The 17,529-nt window shown below is 48.8% G+C and overlaps 1 protein-coding gene across 1 annotated transcript in view; it reads right to left on the bottom strand.

Moving 5' to 3' along the window:
* Positions 1-17,529, bottom strand: part of SCCPDH (saccharopine dehydrogenase (putative)) — a 340,744-nt gene that overhangs the window by 189,363 nt on the left and 133,852 nt on the right. Inside the window, exons 5-6 of the mRNA XM_086927202.1 lie at positions 15,713-15,762; positions 9,562-9,692 (exon numbers count right to left, since the gene is read on the bottom strand). Coding sequence (XP_086783328.1) covers positions 9,562-9,692; positions 15,713-15,762 — 181 coding nt within the window. The remainder of the gene's footprint in view (positions 1-9,561; positions 9,693-15,712; positions 15,763-17,529) is intronic.

The raw sequence follows: 17,529 nt of genomic DNA, 5'->3' as shown, positions 1-17,529 counted from the left end.
AATGCTATCAGAAAGCCTGAACCTTTGGAGGCATTTGAATGGCTGGAAGCCCATAACAGGACTCTAGCCAGTGATTGGCTGGGGTAGTCTTGAGCTAAACATCAATGTTCTGTGTGAAAAGCGCAGGTTCCATGCAGGTGCAGCCCTCCTGCTCTCGGAACCCAGCTGCCAAACAAGCAAGGGTAGGCCCGAGGCAGGAAACACTTTTTCCGCTGTCGGGTCCAGTGCTGTGGGCCATGCGGTCTTGTGGTCTCTCTGCTGCTGATTGCGGACGTGGCTCGAGCCCCCTGTCAAGCGGTATCTGTCCAAAGGAGGCCACTCGTCTTTGGTGCGCTGCGGTGCACTTCCTGGAATTGGTAGCAGCAGGCCGGCGTCTTCGACACACTGTATGCTCCCCCGGCAGGTGAGTCAGTCTGATAACGGTTTATGCAGCAGTCAGAGCCTTAGGAAAAGTATGTGAGCTGTGATGCTGCATGCAATGGGCTGGGTTCAGTGAGCGTGTGGGCAGGGTCAACTGTGTGGCATCCTAACATAATTTACAATAAGGCAGGAGCCTCTCCTGAATGAGGTGCCTTATTTAAGAGAGGTGATGCTAGAGGTTGACTCTCATTCAGCATCACATCGCAACTGTGAGACAGAGACTGGGCAATTATACATCGGAGCTAGAATCTGTACATCAGAGTAGTATTGGTGAAATGTACTGCTAACTTGACTTTATTTTGCATGCTTTCTGTGTCACTGCGGCGAATGTTAGAGAACCCGAGATATCAGGTTAGGGAATGTCTGGGTTGTGAATGGACGATAAATGAGAGACCGGACATCTCCTGCTGTTGAGAATGTATACCGCCCAGGGAAGGTGCGGACTTGGACGGGGTATAAGTGCAAGGCTGCTGTTGCTATGTAACAATGGAACCAGAGCAGCACTTGAGTTGATCATGAGGGAAAACACAATGAGAAGGGAGCTCACTATAGAGACATTGACCTTCACTTTGTCTCTGCTTTTATGGACGAGGTCGCATTCGGGGCCAAGGAATAATCATACTTTAAACACATGGCAGGCTTACAGAAAATGCTGCTTCACAAGATTAAGCATTTATTTATTTATTTATTTATTATGAGTCTTATATAGCGCGCGGTACCCTTGGGCATCCCAGCGCTTGTCCAGACATCCGCCGACACACTGCAAAGCCGAATCTAACATCTTAAGACGGGAAGAGGTGTGTCTTCAGAAGCTTCCGAAAACGAAGAGTGCAGGTCTGTAAACGCATTTTCAGTGGAAGTGCATTCTAGAGGGTGTCTGTATGCACCGAGAATCTTCTGCCCCCGGTACGGGCCTTATAAACTCTGGGGACCTGAAGCAGAAGTTTCTGATCAGAGCGAAGAGCTCTGTTCGCTTTATAGGGCACCACTAACATCCTTAGGGAAGGGGGTCCTTTCCCCTGGAGGATTTTATGTGCTGTGCAGAGAGCTTTAAACTTAACCCTCTCTTGCACCGGGAGCCAATGCAATGTTTTCAAGGCGGGCTTAGCTGATTGCCTCCTTGGCGCATTAGTCAGCATCCTGGCCGCAGCATTTTGCACCTGCTGACGCTTGCTGAACGTGGCTTCCAGGGCGCCAAGGAATATGGCATTGCAGTAATCCAGCCTAGAAATAATTAGCTCCTGGATGAGTAACCTCCTCGATGGCAAGGGGAGGAGAGGCAGGACTCTACGGGCTGAGCGGAGGAGCCCAAAGCAGATCCCTGCTGTTTTCTTAGCCTGGGTCTTGAAGGAAAGATCTTGCTCCAACCATACCCCCAGGCTCTTAATCTCCTGCTTGGGGCTGGGGAGCTCACCCAGGCAGCTAGGCCAGATGGTCGAGGGAAGTGAGGGAGTCTTGTGCCCTAACAGCATTATCTCGGTCTTGGAACCGTTTAATTTGAGCGACGATTCGCACATCCAAGTGTGTACATTGGACAGGCATAGGCGCAGCGAGTCTGGGTTCTTCACCAATTGGGATAATGCAACCACCAGCTGGGTATCGTCAGCAAAGCTGACAATTTTTATCCCAAAAGGGGCAACCACATCCTCCAGGGGGGCCATATAAACGTTAAACAACGTGGGGCTCAACGAATAGCCCTGTGGCACACCACACTGGAGGGGGATAGATGTAGAACTCTCGCTGCCTTCCCAAACCTGATAGGTACGGCCGCACAGAAATGACCTAAGCCACTGCAACGCCACTCCTGTGACCCCCCCATTGGACAGCCGTTGGATCAGCACTTGGTGGTTTACAGTGTCAAAGGCAGCACTGAGGTCCAGGAGGATCACTGCCACTGACCCTCCTGAATCCAGAATGCTCCTTGCTTACTCAACGACTGCCAATAGGGTGGTGTCTGTGCCCTGCCTTGGCCGAAAACCCGTTTGTGACTCTCGCAGCAGACCGTTGGATTCCAGAAAGTCAGACAGTCGATGGTTGACCAGTCTTTCTGCGATCTTACCAAGACCCGGCAGCAGAGAGATGGGCCTGAAGTTTGCCAAATCTGAAGAATCCAGATTGGGTTTCTTCAGGAGAGCCTTTACAACTGCTCTTTTCCAGCTCGGCGGCACCACACTCTGGGTAAGAGATGTATTAATCAGGTTCGCAATGGGGGCCGCCACAACAGATGTCACCTGTTTCAGAAATGTCATTGGGGCTGGATCCCCGGGGGAACCACTCTTCATGGATCCTAGCTCCTTTGCGACCTCTGCTACAGGGATTGGACCAAAGATGTCCAGACGGGCACAATCTCCTCCTATCTGATTGCCTGTGTTTGTAGTCTGCACGACTTGAGGCAGTGCACCTATGATGTTCTCTATTTTTAAGTGAAAGTACTCCGCTAGCTCTCTACACTTCTCAGCTGGATTATCCTGAATCAGCGGGGGCTCCAGAATTTTAAGGAGTTCCTTCACCACTTTAAACGTCTCTCTCGACGAGTTGGAGGAACTTTTTATTCTTTCCTCAAAAAATTGAGCCTTAGCACTGCGAAGGGCATTTTTATATGCTCTAATCACAGCGCGATATTCATCCCGGGTAGCCACCCCCAATTTTTTCTCCAAGTCCTCTCCAGCTTCTTACATCGTTTCCTGGGGATTCGCAATTCCGGCGAGTACCATGGGGCAGAGCCCATCCTCTTTCCCCTCTTTGCCACGCTCTTTTTAGGGAGGATGGCATCCAGGGAATTAGTTATCCAGCGCTCAAAGTCCGCATCAGCCATTACCGGGTCCAGTGCTACAGGAGGGCACGAACTTTCAAGTTTAGTGATCCAAATATCAACTGATAACCTGGACCAAGCTCTTTCCAAGGTATAAACTCTCGGGAGGGGACAGTTCTTGGATCAACTTGCAGACTGACCGGGACCAGAAAATGGTCTGTCCAGGGTAAAGGGCAAACGGGCAGAGCTGTAAGGTACGGGATGTTCGAAAAGATGGGGTCAAGGAGGTGGCCCTTGGAATGCGAGGGTCCTGAGTTTTTTAAACTAAGATTGTAGGCTCTTAGGTCACCCAGCAAATCAGCTACCACTAAGTCCGCCGGTTCGTTAAAATGAAGATTCATGTCCCCTAACACCATAAAGTTAGTCGTTGAAGAGGCCAACTGCGTGACTGTTTCCATCAGGGAACTAACAAAGCTTCCCTGCCGCCTGGGGGACGATAGATCAGGACGCCTGCCACAATCATCGTGGGGGACGTCTGTAGTGAGTTAAATTAGTGTCATCATCAGGGTCATCTGGAGGGTCAGTATGTCCACTCCCGTCCCCGGGATCATCATCATCCTGTCGTAGTGGCGAGTTTGGAGAGAGTCTAGGAGAGTGTATAGGAGACTATTCAGGAGATAAAGGTTTAGTAGGAAGAACAGGAGACGGGTGAAGTTGCAGTTTTTACAGACACCTTAGGAGAGTGTGAGGTGTCAAATTTCCTCTTGTTTGTGGGGAGACTAACAATATGGCCTGTTTTAGGGTCCACATGCAATGTTTTTTGTTTGGGATCAATAGGATCTGGTTGAAAAAGTTCTTCCAGGTTGGTGTCGCCTTTTGGTGCCGATGTTTTCGGTTCCGAACGCGGTTTTGATTTGTGGTCTAGAGCATTAGAAAGGGTTTTTTGCTCCTTCAGCTTCGAAGTCGAGTCGGTAATCTTTTTCGGATCCGAAGGTTTTCGGGGTTTGATCGGATCCAAGGCCTTGTGGTCTTTCGGTACAGAAGAACTCAGTACCTAGGCCTTTTTTGGGGTAGCAGGAGTAGGATGAATTCCCGATTTCGGTACCAACTGTGTTTTTTGGGCACTGATATGCGGCTTACTCGGTTCCGAGCCACCGGAAGGCTTTTCCTTCGTCTTCGAAGCGGGCCTGGAGGCGGGGCTACTGAAGAATTCCTTCGGCCCTTCCGGGGATTCTTGAGTTCGCGCGTCGAAGCACACAAACAAAACAATACCGTCGATTTGTGATGTTTTGCGATAGTGGAGAAGTTTGGCTCAATGGTTAGAACGGCAGACCCTGATGCAGAGGTCTAGCCCGGGACCAGGGTTCAATTCCCCGCCTCGGCGGGTCTTGGGCTCAAAATTCCACGGACCTGATAATTCTCGCCTCGGTACCTATCCCAATCATGGAGTCCCACTCTGCAACTCTGGGCAATAGCTTGCTAAATCTCCACAACGGCCCCCACAACGCTAAGGATGCCTGGCCTCCACCTTGGGGGTGCCCAGGAGTGGACGCCTCACTGGGAAAGCCAGGATGGGTTCCACAGCGGTATTCGTACAAGCGCCTTGAGACCCTTGCGGGTGAGTAGTGCACTATACAAGTATCAATTTACATTTACATTTTGCACGTCGAAAAAGGTTTGGAAAGACAGTACCGAGCCGGAGCGCCGAAGTTACATCCGAACCTGATGGCGGAAAAAAACAATCTAAGGATGCAGTCGATGCCCATGCGCACTATCGTCCAAGGGAGTAGTCACCTATCTTGTGACTACAAAAACCTTTTCAAAGACAAAAACAAACTACAATCATCCACGCCCAACTCCAGATGGCGATCTATGCAAAAGTATAAATTCTGTAGCTCATATGCCTCGAACACATATTTCTATAAGAATGCCAGTGTCTCTACTCTGCCTTATTAAATTGTATATGCTGCATGCTCTGACAGTTTGAGCAGTGAGTTGTTAAGCGACTCAGAGGCTAAAACTTGTGGGAATGCTTACTTAAAGTCCTCATCCTGAAACCACTTCGATGCTGTGACGGTACAACCTTAGCTTGTTGGGCCACTTATTTTGTGAGCAAGAAAACATGCAAAGAAACCTTATATAGATTAAGATATATTCTATTTGTTGTGCATTTGTTTATATGTTTCCATTATATCCTTCAGTTGTTCATGTAGTAAAAATTAAGTACGCTACTTACCGGCAGAACCCAGAAGAATCATCTGCACTTCTAAACTGTAATTATGCCAAATTTCAGCAAAATCCGACTGGCGGTTTTCGCGCTACATGTAATACAAAATCTATGTAAAATGCACTGGATTTCGAGCTTGTTCTGGGACCCCCTTTTTTCTTTTCACCCCTTTGACCATAATCAGCCAAACTTCCAGTCCTCCGACAATTAAACGAGTGCAACAGGTCTGCAAAGTTCCACAGGCATTCATCAAACAGGTGTAAGGTTATTAAGGGTCACAAATCAAAAGAATTCCCTTTCTCTGGTGGCCCTAACTATAATTACAGAGTGCCTACTGCCACTATATATACATACAAACAGGTTTTACTTACCTTAAGTATGCTTACCATGTGAGGCATCTGAATGGCAAAGGCATCTGGATGGTAAAGGTATGCATGGTTAACTTCTGGTATCATAGCGCTTATCTCTGCTTTTGCAATTCGAACCGCTAGCGCGCACCTCTGGGCATTATCTCTGGCTGTGCATAATTGTGTATTAATTTTCATAGCGCTTTGACTGTGTGTATTTGGCTGTGCATTACCTTTGTACTGTATTGACTTTTAGCATAGCGCTTGAATCTGCTTCCACTGCGGCAGTATCTTTATCTATATCTGGCCCTCATAGCGCCCCATTGCTCTCACTGCCTGTGCCCCATTCTCGCCCTGCATTGCAGCGTTTGTTGTTGTTGCTGCCATTTTGTTTGTTGACCCGAGACCTCCCTCCATCTCGCTCCCGCCTCCCAGCTGCCCCTCCCACGCTCCGCCCCCTCCACTATCCATTTGAGACAGATGTCCCAACGCGCAGCGTCCACGCGCAGCGGTCGCGCCGAAGGTGCGCCAAAGGTAAGCCCGTCTACGCCCGTCCGCGCCTGGACCGCGCCCAGCACCTGTCCCCCTGGTCACCGCATCACCCTCTCCTCCCGCATTACTTACAACGCCTCCACCCTTCTAGCACTTAACCCCGGCCGACCCCCTAACTGCGCCCAAGCAGCACCAGGACACACCCATGGACCCTTCACCTGCCACTCCTGCAATATCTCCTGCATCAAGACCCACACCAAACCCACAAACACCAAACAGAGATCCAACACCAACCACCTTAAATGCATCCTCCTCAACACCCGCTCGGTTCACAAACACGCCATCGACCTTTGGAATCTACTCGACACCACTTCTCCGGACATCGCCTTCCTAACAGAAACCTGGATGAATACCTCTTCAGCCCCAGACATCACCATAGCCATCCCGGACGGCTACAAGATCATCCGTAAGGACCGCACCCTACAAACAGGAGGAGGCATCGCCATCGTCCACAAGAACACCATCCGTGTCTCAACCAGCTCAGAAGACAAACTAGCTATCGCCGAACACCATCACTTCCAGGTCCACACCGACCCCAAGACCACACTCAGAGGCACCCTCCTCTACAGGCCACCAGGACCCCGCACAAAATTCAGCGAGGACATCACTGACTTCATCACCCCACACGCCCTCCCCTCGGAAGAATACATTCTACTGGGAGACCTCAATTTCCATCTGGAAAAGAGCAACGACAGTAACACTACCTCCCTTCTGGACAATCTCGCCAATCTCGGACACAAACAACTTGTCAACACCCCCACACACAATGCAGGACACACACTCGACCCTATCTTCACTTCCAGTAAGCATATCTCCTTCACTCACACCACACCCCTCCACTGGACGGACCACAGTTGCATCCACTTCATTTACAACAAGACCACGATCCACAACCACCCTCAACCAACTCTGCGAAGACATTGTAACAAAATGACCATCGACCAGATCTCCACTTTGCTTCTTCCAAAAACCCCTGCCTACTCAACAAACCCTAACCAAGCCGCCGTCAACGTCACACAATGGCTAACCCAAACCGCCGACAAACTAGCACCCTTGAAAAAACATCAAATCAAGCAAGGAAGCAAGAACGCCCCCTGGTTCAACGATGACCTTAAGAAATCCAAGAAGCTCTGTCGCTCCCTTGAGAAAACTTGGAAAAAAGACCCAAACACTATCCCCAAAGCCGCCTTCAAAAACGCCACCCGCAAACACCACCAACTAATCCGGACAGCCAAGAAATCAGCACTCAAAGACCGACTAGACAACAACGCTCGCAACAGCAAGGAACTTTTCAACATCATCAAAGAATTCACCAACCCCACCGCCAGCTCAAACGACATCACCCCCTCTCAAGTCCTTTGCGACTCCCTCGCCTCATTCTTCTATGACAAAATTGCCGACATTCATAACAGCTTTGACAACCAACTCGTAAGCCAGTCCACCCCACTCACCTCCGAACCTGCACCTCCTCAGAATAACCTTTTCAACTGGAACCCAATCACCACAGAAGACACCATCCACCTGATGAACTCCATCCACTCAGGATCCCCTACTGACCCATGCCCCCATCACATCTTCAACAAAGCAAACTCCATTATCGCATCTCATCTCCGAGACGTCATCAACTGCTCCCTCAACTCCGCCACATTCCCAGAAAGCTGGAAACACGCCGAACTCAGCGCCCTTCTGAAGAAACCCACAGCTGACCCCACCGAACTCAAAAACTACCGCCCCATCTCGCTCCTCCCATTCCCGGCCAAAGTCATTGAGAAAGCCATCAACAATCAGCTCGCCGCCTTCCTCGAAACCAACAAATCACTCGACTCCTCACAGTCTGGCTTCCGAGCCAAACACAGCACCGAGACCGCCCTCATCGCAGCAACAGACGACATTCGAACACTACTGGACAACGGAGACACAGTCGCCCTCATCCTCCTTGACCTCTCCGCAGCCTTCGACACAGTCTGCCATAGCACCCTGATACAACGCCTCAGAAACATCGGAATTCAAGGAAAAGCATTGGACTGGATCATCTCGTTCCTCGCTGGAAGAACTCAGAGAGTCCGCCTCCCCCCTTTTAAATCAGAGGCCTCCGAAGTCATCTACGGCGTCCCGCAAGGGTCATCACTCAGCCCCACCCTCTTCAACGTCTACATGAGCCCCCTCGCAACCATCGCACGTCAACACAACCTCAACATCATCTCCTACGCTGATGACACTCAGCTGATCCGCTCACTCACCAAAGACCCAATCACCGCCAAAACCAACCTACATGAAGGGATGAAAGAAGTAGCCGAGTGGATGAAGCACAGCCGTCTGAAACTAAACTCGGACAAAACGGAAGTCCTCATCTTAGGTGCATCCCCTTCCGCCTGGGACGACTCTTGGTGGCCAACGGCCCTAGGAAAAGCCCCCATACCGACGGACCACGCACAGAACCTGGGCATCATCCTGGACTCTTCACTCTTGATGACCAGACAAGTCAACGCCGTCTCATCATCATGCTTCAACATCATACGCATGCTCAAAAAAACTTTTCGCTGGATCCCCACCGAAACAAGAAAAACGGTCACCCACGCACTGATTACAAGCCGTCTGGACTACGGAAACACCCTTTACGGCGGTACCACCGCAAAACGGCAGAAAAAACTCCAACGCATCCAAAATGCTTCAGCCAGACTCATACTAGACATCCCTCGCAAAGACCACATTTCCGGTCACCTGAAAGACCTGCACTGGCTTCCCGTCAACAAAAGGATAACGTTCCGTCTCCTCACCCACGCACACGAAGCCCTCTACGAACTTGGACCGGATTGTCTCAACACGCGCCTTTCCTTTTACACCCCCACCCGCCAGCTGCGTTCGTCCAACCAAGCCCTCGCCGCCGTCCCGCGCATCCACAAAGCCACCATGGTGGGAAGATCTTTCTCCTACTTAGCGGCCAAAACCTGGACTTTTCTTCCCATCCACCTCCGCCTCACTCAAAACCACCTAGCCTTCAGAAAACAGCTTAAAACCTGGATATTCGATAAGTAATCTCCCCCCCCCCCTCCTCAAGCGCCTTGAGACCCGCTGGGTATGTAGTGCGCTATATAAATTCTGACTTGACTTGACTTGACTAGGCAAACTGATATTTTTGGTTGCATAACAACCCTCAGAAAATAAGAAATCAGCAAGCCAGTCAACTGAGCTATATCGAAGCTACAGAACACTGGCCCAATAAATAAATGTTAATTGCTATGTCAACAGGAAATCACACTAACCTTCTTTTCAACTTTGCACCAACGACTGGAAGAGGTTTGTAGCCAACTTGCTTTCTTAACTTTCTCAAACAGTCCTGGTCTGCAAATCCATGAATTGCTGACTGCCACGTTCCATCATGAACACACGTACCCTATGAAAGCATCAATAGCAAAACAACAGTCACTTTTGCTATGCAAGGGTACAAAGAGTTTTATTAAAGGAAACAATACTTACCTGTAACAACTGCTTTAAAACATTTCAATCTTTCATAAATTCTTGGCACAGTGAACACGATCTGGCTTCAGAGAAGAAGCAGCTTTCATAAAGTTCGCCTGGTGTATAGCCTTTGAAACTAGAGACCAAGGTTCCAGAGTATAGATATTATTTTGTAAAAGGCACAAGAAAACCTCACTTTCTGCTCCACTTCAGAATTGTTTATAGGGGTCAGAGACACATCATGCAAGAAGACAAGCTGGTCCTTTGGGGCTAGAATGGGCTGCAATCAGTCATTGGTAAAATCCTTGATATACAAAAAAAGGCTAAATCTTTGGGGGCAATAGTGATCCAGTTTATGTGCAACTGCACAACAACGGGCTACTGAAAATAAAACACTGATGAATAGAGGTCTGGCCCACCAACCAGCTTTTCCTGTTTCATGCCAACTTAGGCGATGTGAGCTGGAAGGGGAATAGAACTTTATCACAGAGTGACTACACAAGGTAGGCAAAGTTTGCTTGCTAATAGCCCAGGCTTTGCTGAATGTGTTGATAAATCTGGGTCAGATAGAATCGGGGCAGGTGGATTCTCCAAAGGAGTTGTTGGAGACCACCAGGAGTCTCAGAACTGTTGGATGCCTTGAGAAGTCAGTCATTATTCAATTTTGTCGGTAGGGAATGCTTAATGGATGTGGCATGGTCAGTGTATCAGAAGAAGCTGTACGCTTGATAGAGAATCCTCTAACAGGCACATTGGATACGTACATGCACAGTGAAAGCGATTTCAGAGATCACTTCAATGTGAAAAAGGCTGGTTACAATACTTGCATTATTAAGAATATCTGTAATCTGGTGGTCAACATTATGAATATCACTTCAAAAGTACCAACTCCAACCTGTACAACATGCAGGTTTTCTATGTGAAATGGGGTTCTGCAGCATATCTAGATTGGGATTACTCAACTAAAAGACACAGAACGCACCAATCAAGGGCCCAGTAAAGCCATGGTGAAAACATAGTGACAAAAACATCTGGTTGGACTGTGGATGTTACATGATATTTGCAGGACTAAAAGCTAGGAATAGAGGTATTGGCACCAAATCTATGATATGCACTGCAACTTAAAATATATCCAGACCAGGCTGAAAAAGCAAGGCAGTGGATTAAGCCTGAATGAACATAATGTATTCTCATTAGAAGATGATGCAGTTAAACTAGGCCTGGATTTGGCCATGCAGATCAAGATCGAGGATCTTAAAGCTTGCTCTTGAAGAAATAATGTGCCCACATTTGGAATTTTTGAAATAATCCAGATCAGGAATAGGGAAAACTCTGATGAGGAGATATCAACATCTTCTGGAAGAAGTTAATTTATAGAAGTAATCTGTGTTGGAGCAAGCATAACGTTTGTTTTACAACATATCCTAACTTTGGTAGGCCCCTAGGCAAATGACAGCATAGTTCTTAACTTAGAAGAAAGGAAAAGCTTTGTCTTAAGTGGTGAGAGAGATAAGAGATGTGATGCATAAGGTATTACAAATAATAATCTTTGCATATTTTGGGACAACTGCAAACAGCAGGTAAATGTTTTCTGGATGTAAATAAAATGCAGCAAGAACACAAGATAAAACATGCCTAGTTGCACAAGTTACTTACCTTCGGTAACGATATATCTGTAAGAAACAGCAGTTAGTATTAGATTCCTTACCTTAGAATATCCCCAGGCATCAGACTGGATCGGCTCGCAGAACGGGGAGGATGGGTGGGGCAGTAAGGAATCTAATACTAACTACTGTTTCTTACAGATATATCGTTACCGAAAGTAAGAAACAGGTTAGTATTAGATTCCTTACCTTAGAATAGATACCCTAGCAATACCAACCCCGGTGGTGGGTCTGCGAACCAATGATCACACCAGAAAGTTCTGGAGAACGGAACGGCCGAAAAAGCCATCTCTCCGGACTTGGCTGTCCAGGCAGTAGGGTCTTGCGAATATGTGCAGCGAGGCCCACGTAGCTGCCTGACAGATGTCCTGCAAGGGGACTCCCTGACACAGGGCAGTAGACGCCGCCGTGGCCCGAGTGGAATGGGCACATAGCCCCACAGGAGGCTCCTTTTTAGCCAGTGCATAACAAGCCTTGATGCACAAGACGACCCATCGGGAAATGGTCCGTTTGTGCACCACCCGTCCCTTCTTAGTGCCCACGTAACCAACAAAGAGTTGATCATCCACCCGGAACTAGCGTGTGCGATCCAGATAGTATGAGAGCGCACGTTTTGGGTCCAGAAGGTGGAGCCTCTCTTCCTCTTTCGAGGGATGCGGAGGCGAAAGAAGGTGGGCAGGGTGATGGACCGCCCGATGTGGAAGGCTGTGACTACCTTGGGCAGGAAAGAGGGTCGCGTCCGCAACACAACTTTGTCCGGATCAACAGAAAGGAAAGGAGGTTGTAAAGAAAGGGCCTGGAGCTCACTCACTCTCCTGGCAGAGGTGATGGCAACCAGGAATGCAGTCTTAAGGGTAAGAAGACGAAGAGGACAGTTATGAAGTGGCTCAAAGGGAGCGCACATTAGATAAGTCAAAACAAGGTTCAAGTCCCACTGAGGCATCACGAATGGAACAGGGGGGAACATATGAGTGATGCCCTTCAAGAACCTATTTACAACTGGGGACTTGAACAAAGAGGGCTGATCAGGCAGCCTTAAGAAGGCGGAAATGGCAGAGAGGTAGCCCTTGATAGTGCCCAGAGCAGAGCCCTGCTGGGCAAGAGAAAGAAGAAAGAGGAGAACCTCAATAAGAGGGGCAGAGAGTGGATCCACAGCCTTTGCTGTGTACCATGCCACAAATTTGTTCCCCCTACAGGCGTATACCAAATTTGTGGAGGGACGCCTGGCTGCCAGAATAACATCACAGACTTCAGGAGGTAAGTCAAATGGCCTCAACTGTCGCCACTCAATCTCCACGCATGGAGGTGGAGGCTGGACAGGTTCGGGTGGAGGACCGTCCCCTGCTGCTGCGACAGAAGGTCCTCCTGAAGAGGCAGACGAATAGTGGGATCGACTGACAAGCTGAGTAGCTCGGGATACCAGTATCTTCGTGACCAGTCCGGAGCCACAAGGATGACTTGGGCCCGGTCACGTCTGATCTTCTTCAGCACTCTGGGCAGAAGTGGTATAGGCGGAAAGGCGTACAACAGACCGCAACTCCACTCGCGACGAAAAGCATCTCCGAGCGAGTGCCGCCTTGGAAATTCCAACGTGCAGAACTGATGACATTGATCGTTCTCTTCTGTGGCGAATAGATCTAACCAAGGCTCTCCCCACTGCTGAAAGAGACCTTGTGCCACGTCTGAGTTTTGACGCCATTTGTGATCCATCATGCACCGACGGCTGAGTTCGTCCGCCCTGGCATTCAGGGAACCTGCCAGGTGTTGAACCACCAGGGTCACACCCTGATTTTCCAGCCACTGCCAGAGGCACAGAACCTCCTGGCATCGGGTCCACGACCCCACCCCGCCCTGTTTGTTGGAGTACCACATGGTGGTGGTGTTGTCCGTGAACACCTGCACTACACACCCCGGACAGAGGGGAGGAATGCCTTCAGTGCAAGCCGGCTCGCCCGCAGCTCCAGAAGGTTGATGTGGAGCCGGGACTCCGCCGGAGACCAGAGGCATCTGATCTCCGCCTCTCCCATGTGGCCCCCGAGCCCTGGGGGGTGCGTCCGTCACAACTACAAGCTCCGGCTGGGGTAGGGAGAGGGATCTGCCGCTGACCCAATCGCGGTCCGCGAGCCATCACTGCAACTGTCTTGCAGTGCTCTCCGAGATCAAGACATGGTCGGACAAGTTGCCCTGATGCTGGGCCCACTGAAACTTCAGGTCCCACTGCCGAGCCCGCATCCGCCACCTGGCATGATGCGCTCCCGCCTATCTTTCGACGTCAAGTCCCGACAGTCGGGGCACAACTTGTCATTGTGGTCGGGCCACAGGCAATGTAGGCACCGGTGATGGGAGTTGGTAACCAAGATCAGTCGGCTGCAGTCGGCACAGGGCTTGAACCCGGGCATCCCTACCGGCACCGATGGAGTCGTATGACTCGAAACGGATCCAAAAAGGATCGAAAAAGCGTAGTCAAAAAGTGACTAAAGGGTACCACTTTTTCCGGACCTGCGTTTGCTGGTGCGGAAAAAAGAAGAACCGACGTCAGCACGCGAGGGCAGCGTCTAAGTACTCCGACGACGTCATCCCTGCACCAACGACGGACGTGGAGCTGCAGTCGACGCCTACCAACGTGCAGGGGTCGTGCTACGCAAAAATTTCCGGATCCAGTGTGACGCCTGGGGATATTCTAAGGTAAGGAATCTAATACTAACCTGTTTCTTTCAGATATATCTGGCAACGATGAGGCATACACCTATATGTTTACTGACATAATGGAGACATTTCAGATAAACGTAACCGTGGTTACTTATATAGCGCACGTATCACCCCAAAGGGGTCTCGCGGCGCTTGCTTTGGGAACCCGTCCTGGTATTCCCCTGTGAGATAACACCAGCAGGGTATCCACAAGGTGAAAGCCAGGCATCCCACCGCGAGGGGCCGTAGTGGAGATTAAGCAAGCTATTGCCCAGAGTCGCAGAGTGTGAACCCGTGAGTCGAGTAGGCACCGGAGCGAGAATTATCGAGTCCGTGGAATTTCTGAGCCCAAGACCCGCCAAGAATTGAACCCTGGTCCAGGACCGATCTCAGCTTCCAGGTCTGCTGCCTCTAACCCCTGAGCCACACTTCTCCAGATACCACCAGGACTACATATAATTTATCCAATGTGTGCATAATCATGAAATGCAGGTGGAAGGCAGTGTCCAAACTACACTTATTAATAACTGACCATGTTCCCTATTTTTATACTCTCTGCACTTAATTGATAGGGGACATCAAAATTGCTACTGTACCAAATAAGAAAAGATATCATCCTATCCAAGTAGAGTCTCCTTCAACGTGGTCTGCTTTTTTTTCTTTTTGAGATGGGAAGATCTCTGCCGAGATTAATTATTCCAAAGGCTAATTCATGGCTGTCAAACAAAAGGCAATCAATGTGTTTTGATAGTTACAGCTCTTTTTCAAGACTCACTCCTCGATCTCCAAGCCATGCTGCCCCCACCATCTGCAGATCTTGATATTGGAGGAGGTGAAAAAGCAGAAAAGTTCTGCATGGCTAAACAAAAAATATTTGCTCAGGCATGTGCTCAGCCAAAGCTAACATGTTATTACTTTAAATTAAAATACCCAGTAATAATCCCATATATTAATTCTGTGTGAGAGAATACAGTTCAGAGAGTGAAGGAGTTCTTAAAGTGCTAAACCCAATTAGCTTTTTTTTTGCAGAAAAATACATAAATGTTGCTTTCTTTATCAAAGGCTTATTACGTAATTTAAGGTTTAAGAGTAAGTAGATTGAGAAAGGGCTCAGAGTAACAAGTTCGTGGCAAGGTCTTTAACCATATAAACTGGCAACTTTATTGGTTGATTACATTATTTAATACTATATAGTGTTCTACTTTAGATCATGATTCAGAATTGTGGCTTGTCGAATAATGAATACATTTAACCAAATAATGTGTGTTCTCAAGTACAAACCTGGGAAAAGAGATAGCACGCTTAGTGTTAAGGCATATTATTTGGTACAGTATCTCAGTTTCCTGGTATAGAGCATATCTTGCAAAGTTCTTAGCAACAGTGCAATTCAAGGCTTTGCCAATGTTAATATTAAAACCTAATAGTGGTATTTACAAACATCATATGCGTTTCTTACTCTTCCATTGCTATAATTTGTATGCGATTAATTTTTATAAAATATTTTCCGTTTCAAGGTCTTGAATAAATAGATATATATAATGTCCACATACTCTACATATTCAATAGGGATAAGGCCATTAAACCATATTACATTGCTTTGTACCTCAGGTCCAGAGTTGAAGGACAGGAAACTTTCAACAGCAGTCAGAGTGCCTTTGGAAATAAAAGTTAAAATATGGTGAGCAAAGGACCGGAGGCTTTTATGGAGGGCAACATTTCTCTAGCACTTTGATTGACCAACAAGATATGTAACTTAATTTGGTCTTGAAATAAAACACATATCAATACAGCACACTATGTCTTAGTTAAATTGTGTCCCAGTATTAACAACAATAAAGCATAAATGCATCTCAGTGCTGAAAATTAGAATCATACCTCTGGATGTAGCCAATAGCCCCACAAAGAATGAAACACAGGGAAATTGGGAAAGGTTACTCACCAGGATGCTAATACATATATTCACAGTAATCTTTGTACAACATATCCAGAATGTGTGAATACCACAATCATATGACTCATACCTAAACTGTGTCAAAGCAAGACATGGTGAGGCAAAGGAGTGCAGGGACATCTCTCCCAAACGCTACCATTGGAATGCATCCTGTCTCACCTGTACCACCTTCAACCAGTGGCAATTAAACTGCGCCTAAGCTATGGAACTCAGCTTTACACTATGCTGACATGAGCTCCAATGTTAGTAACTTTTGCCTGTACTTACTACCAACTAATCCAATTCTCAAAAACTGAAAAACCTAGAAAGTTGCAGACACTGTGTGTTTATATCACTAATAGAGGTTTCCATGTGATCCCTATGTAAAATGTTCATCCTCAGTCACTGGCCTGCTCTCTCCCCAGCAGCTCAACGCCACATACACAGTGTCCAAGCGACAACCTCCGCCTGGGAGGAGTTTGAGGCAGCTCTCTGCCCCGTTGTGCCTACCGCTGCCTCTGCCCGTTTTCTGCTGCCCGCGCCTAATTGCTGCAGTGCTGGTAATTACTGTGGTTATTATATTGTTTTCCAATGTATTTGTCTTTTTTCTATTTTGCATTTTGGGTTTCTGAACCCGCTTCTTCCCGCTGCTGCAGCCCGTGCGGCCTCTTCCCCTGTCCACAATCGCCTCCCAGCTGACGTCCAGCGCCTACTTCATGGCAGCCGCTGCGAGGTCGTGCTAAAGGTAAGCCAGTCTGCGCCCAACCGCAACCTGACCGCGACCCGACCGCTGCCAGCCCCAGGAACCCTGGATCCACGAGCCTCCACCGCTACAACTCTGCCGCTTTACAAACACTCAACCCCGGAAGAAACAACGACTGCCAACAGTCCACACCAAACATGACCCATGGCCAGTTCTCCTGCCGCCACTCCTTCACCACCTCCCCGGCCTTCAACACCGCAGAAACCAACACCGGTGACCACCTCAACGTGCGCTCCGTGCACAAACACACCTTGGAGATCTGTAATCTGCTGGACTCTCTCTCGCCCGACATCTCCTTCTTTACAGAGACCTCGAACAACGCCTCCTCCACCCCTGACATCAACCGCGCCATCTCGGACGGAAACAAGATCCAGAGGAAGGACCGTCCCAACCAGCAGCGAGGGGGCCTCGCCATAGCCCACAAAACCACCTTCCGCCTCACCGTCTCCAGTGAAACCTTCTCCCCGCCAAAAACCTGCACTGCCAGATCCAGACCAGCCCCAACTCCACACTCCATGGAACCCTCGTCTACAGACCCCCCGGCCCTCGGGCTCCCTTCGCCTCCACCATCATCAACTTCATCGCACCCCAAGCCATCGCCACAATGAACTACATACTCATCGGGGACCTGAACTTCCACCTCAACAAGGCCAGTGACCCCAATTCCACCACCCTTGGTGACATCTTCGCCAACATCGGACTCAAACAACTCGTCTTTACACCGACT

Source organism: Lissotriton vulgaris, chromosome 6 (genome assembly GCF_964263255.1).
Source record: "Lissotriton vulgaris chromosome 6, aLisVul1.2, whole genome shotgun sequence".
Lineage (NCBI taxonomy): Eukaryota > Metazoa > Chordata > Amphibia > Caudata > Salamandridae > Lissotriton > Lissotriton vulgaris.
This window is presented reverse-complemented; position numbering and strand designations above follow the sequence as displayed.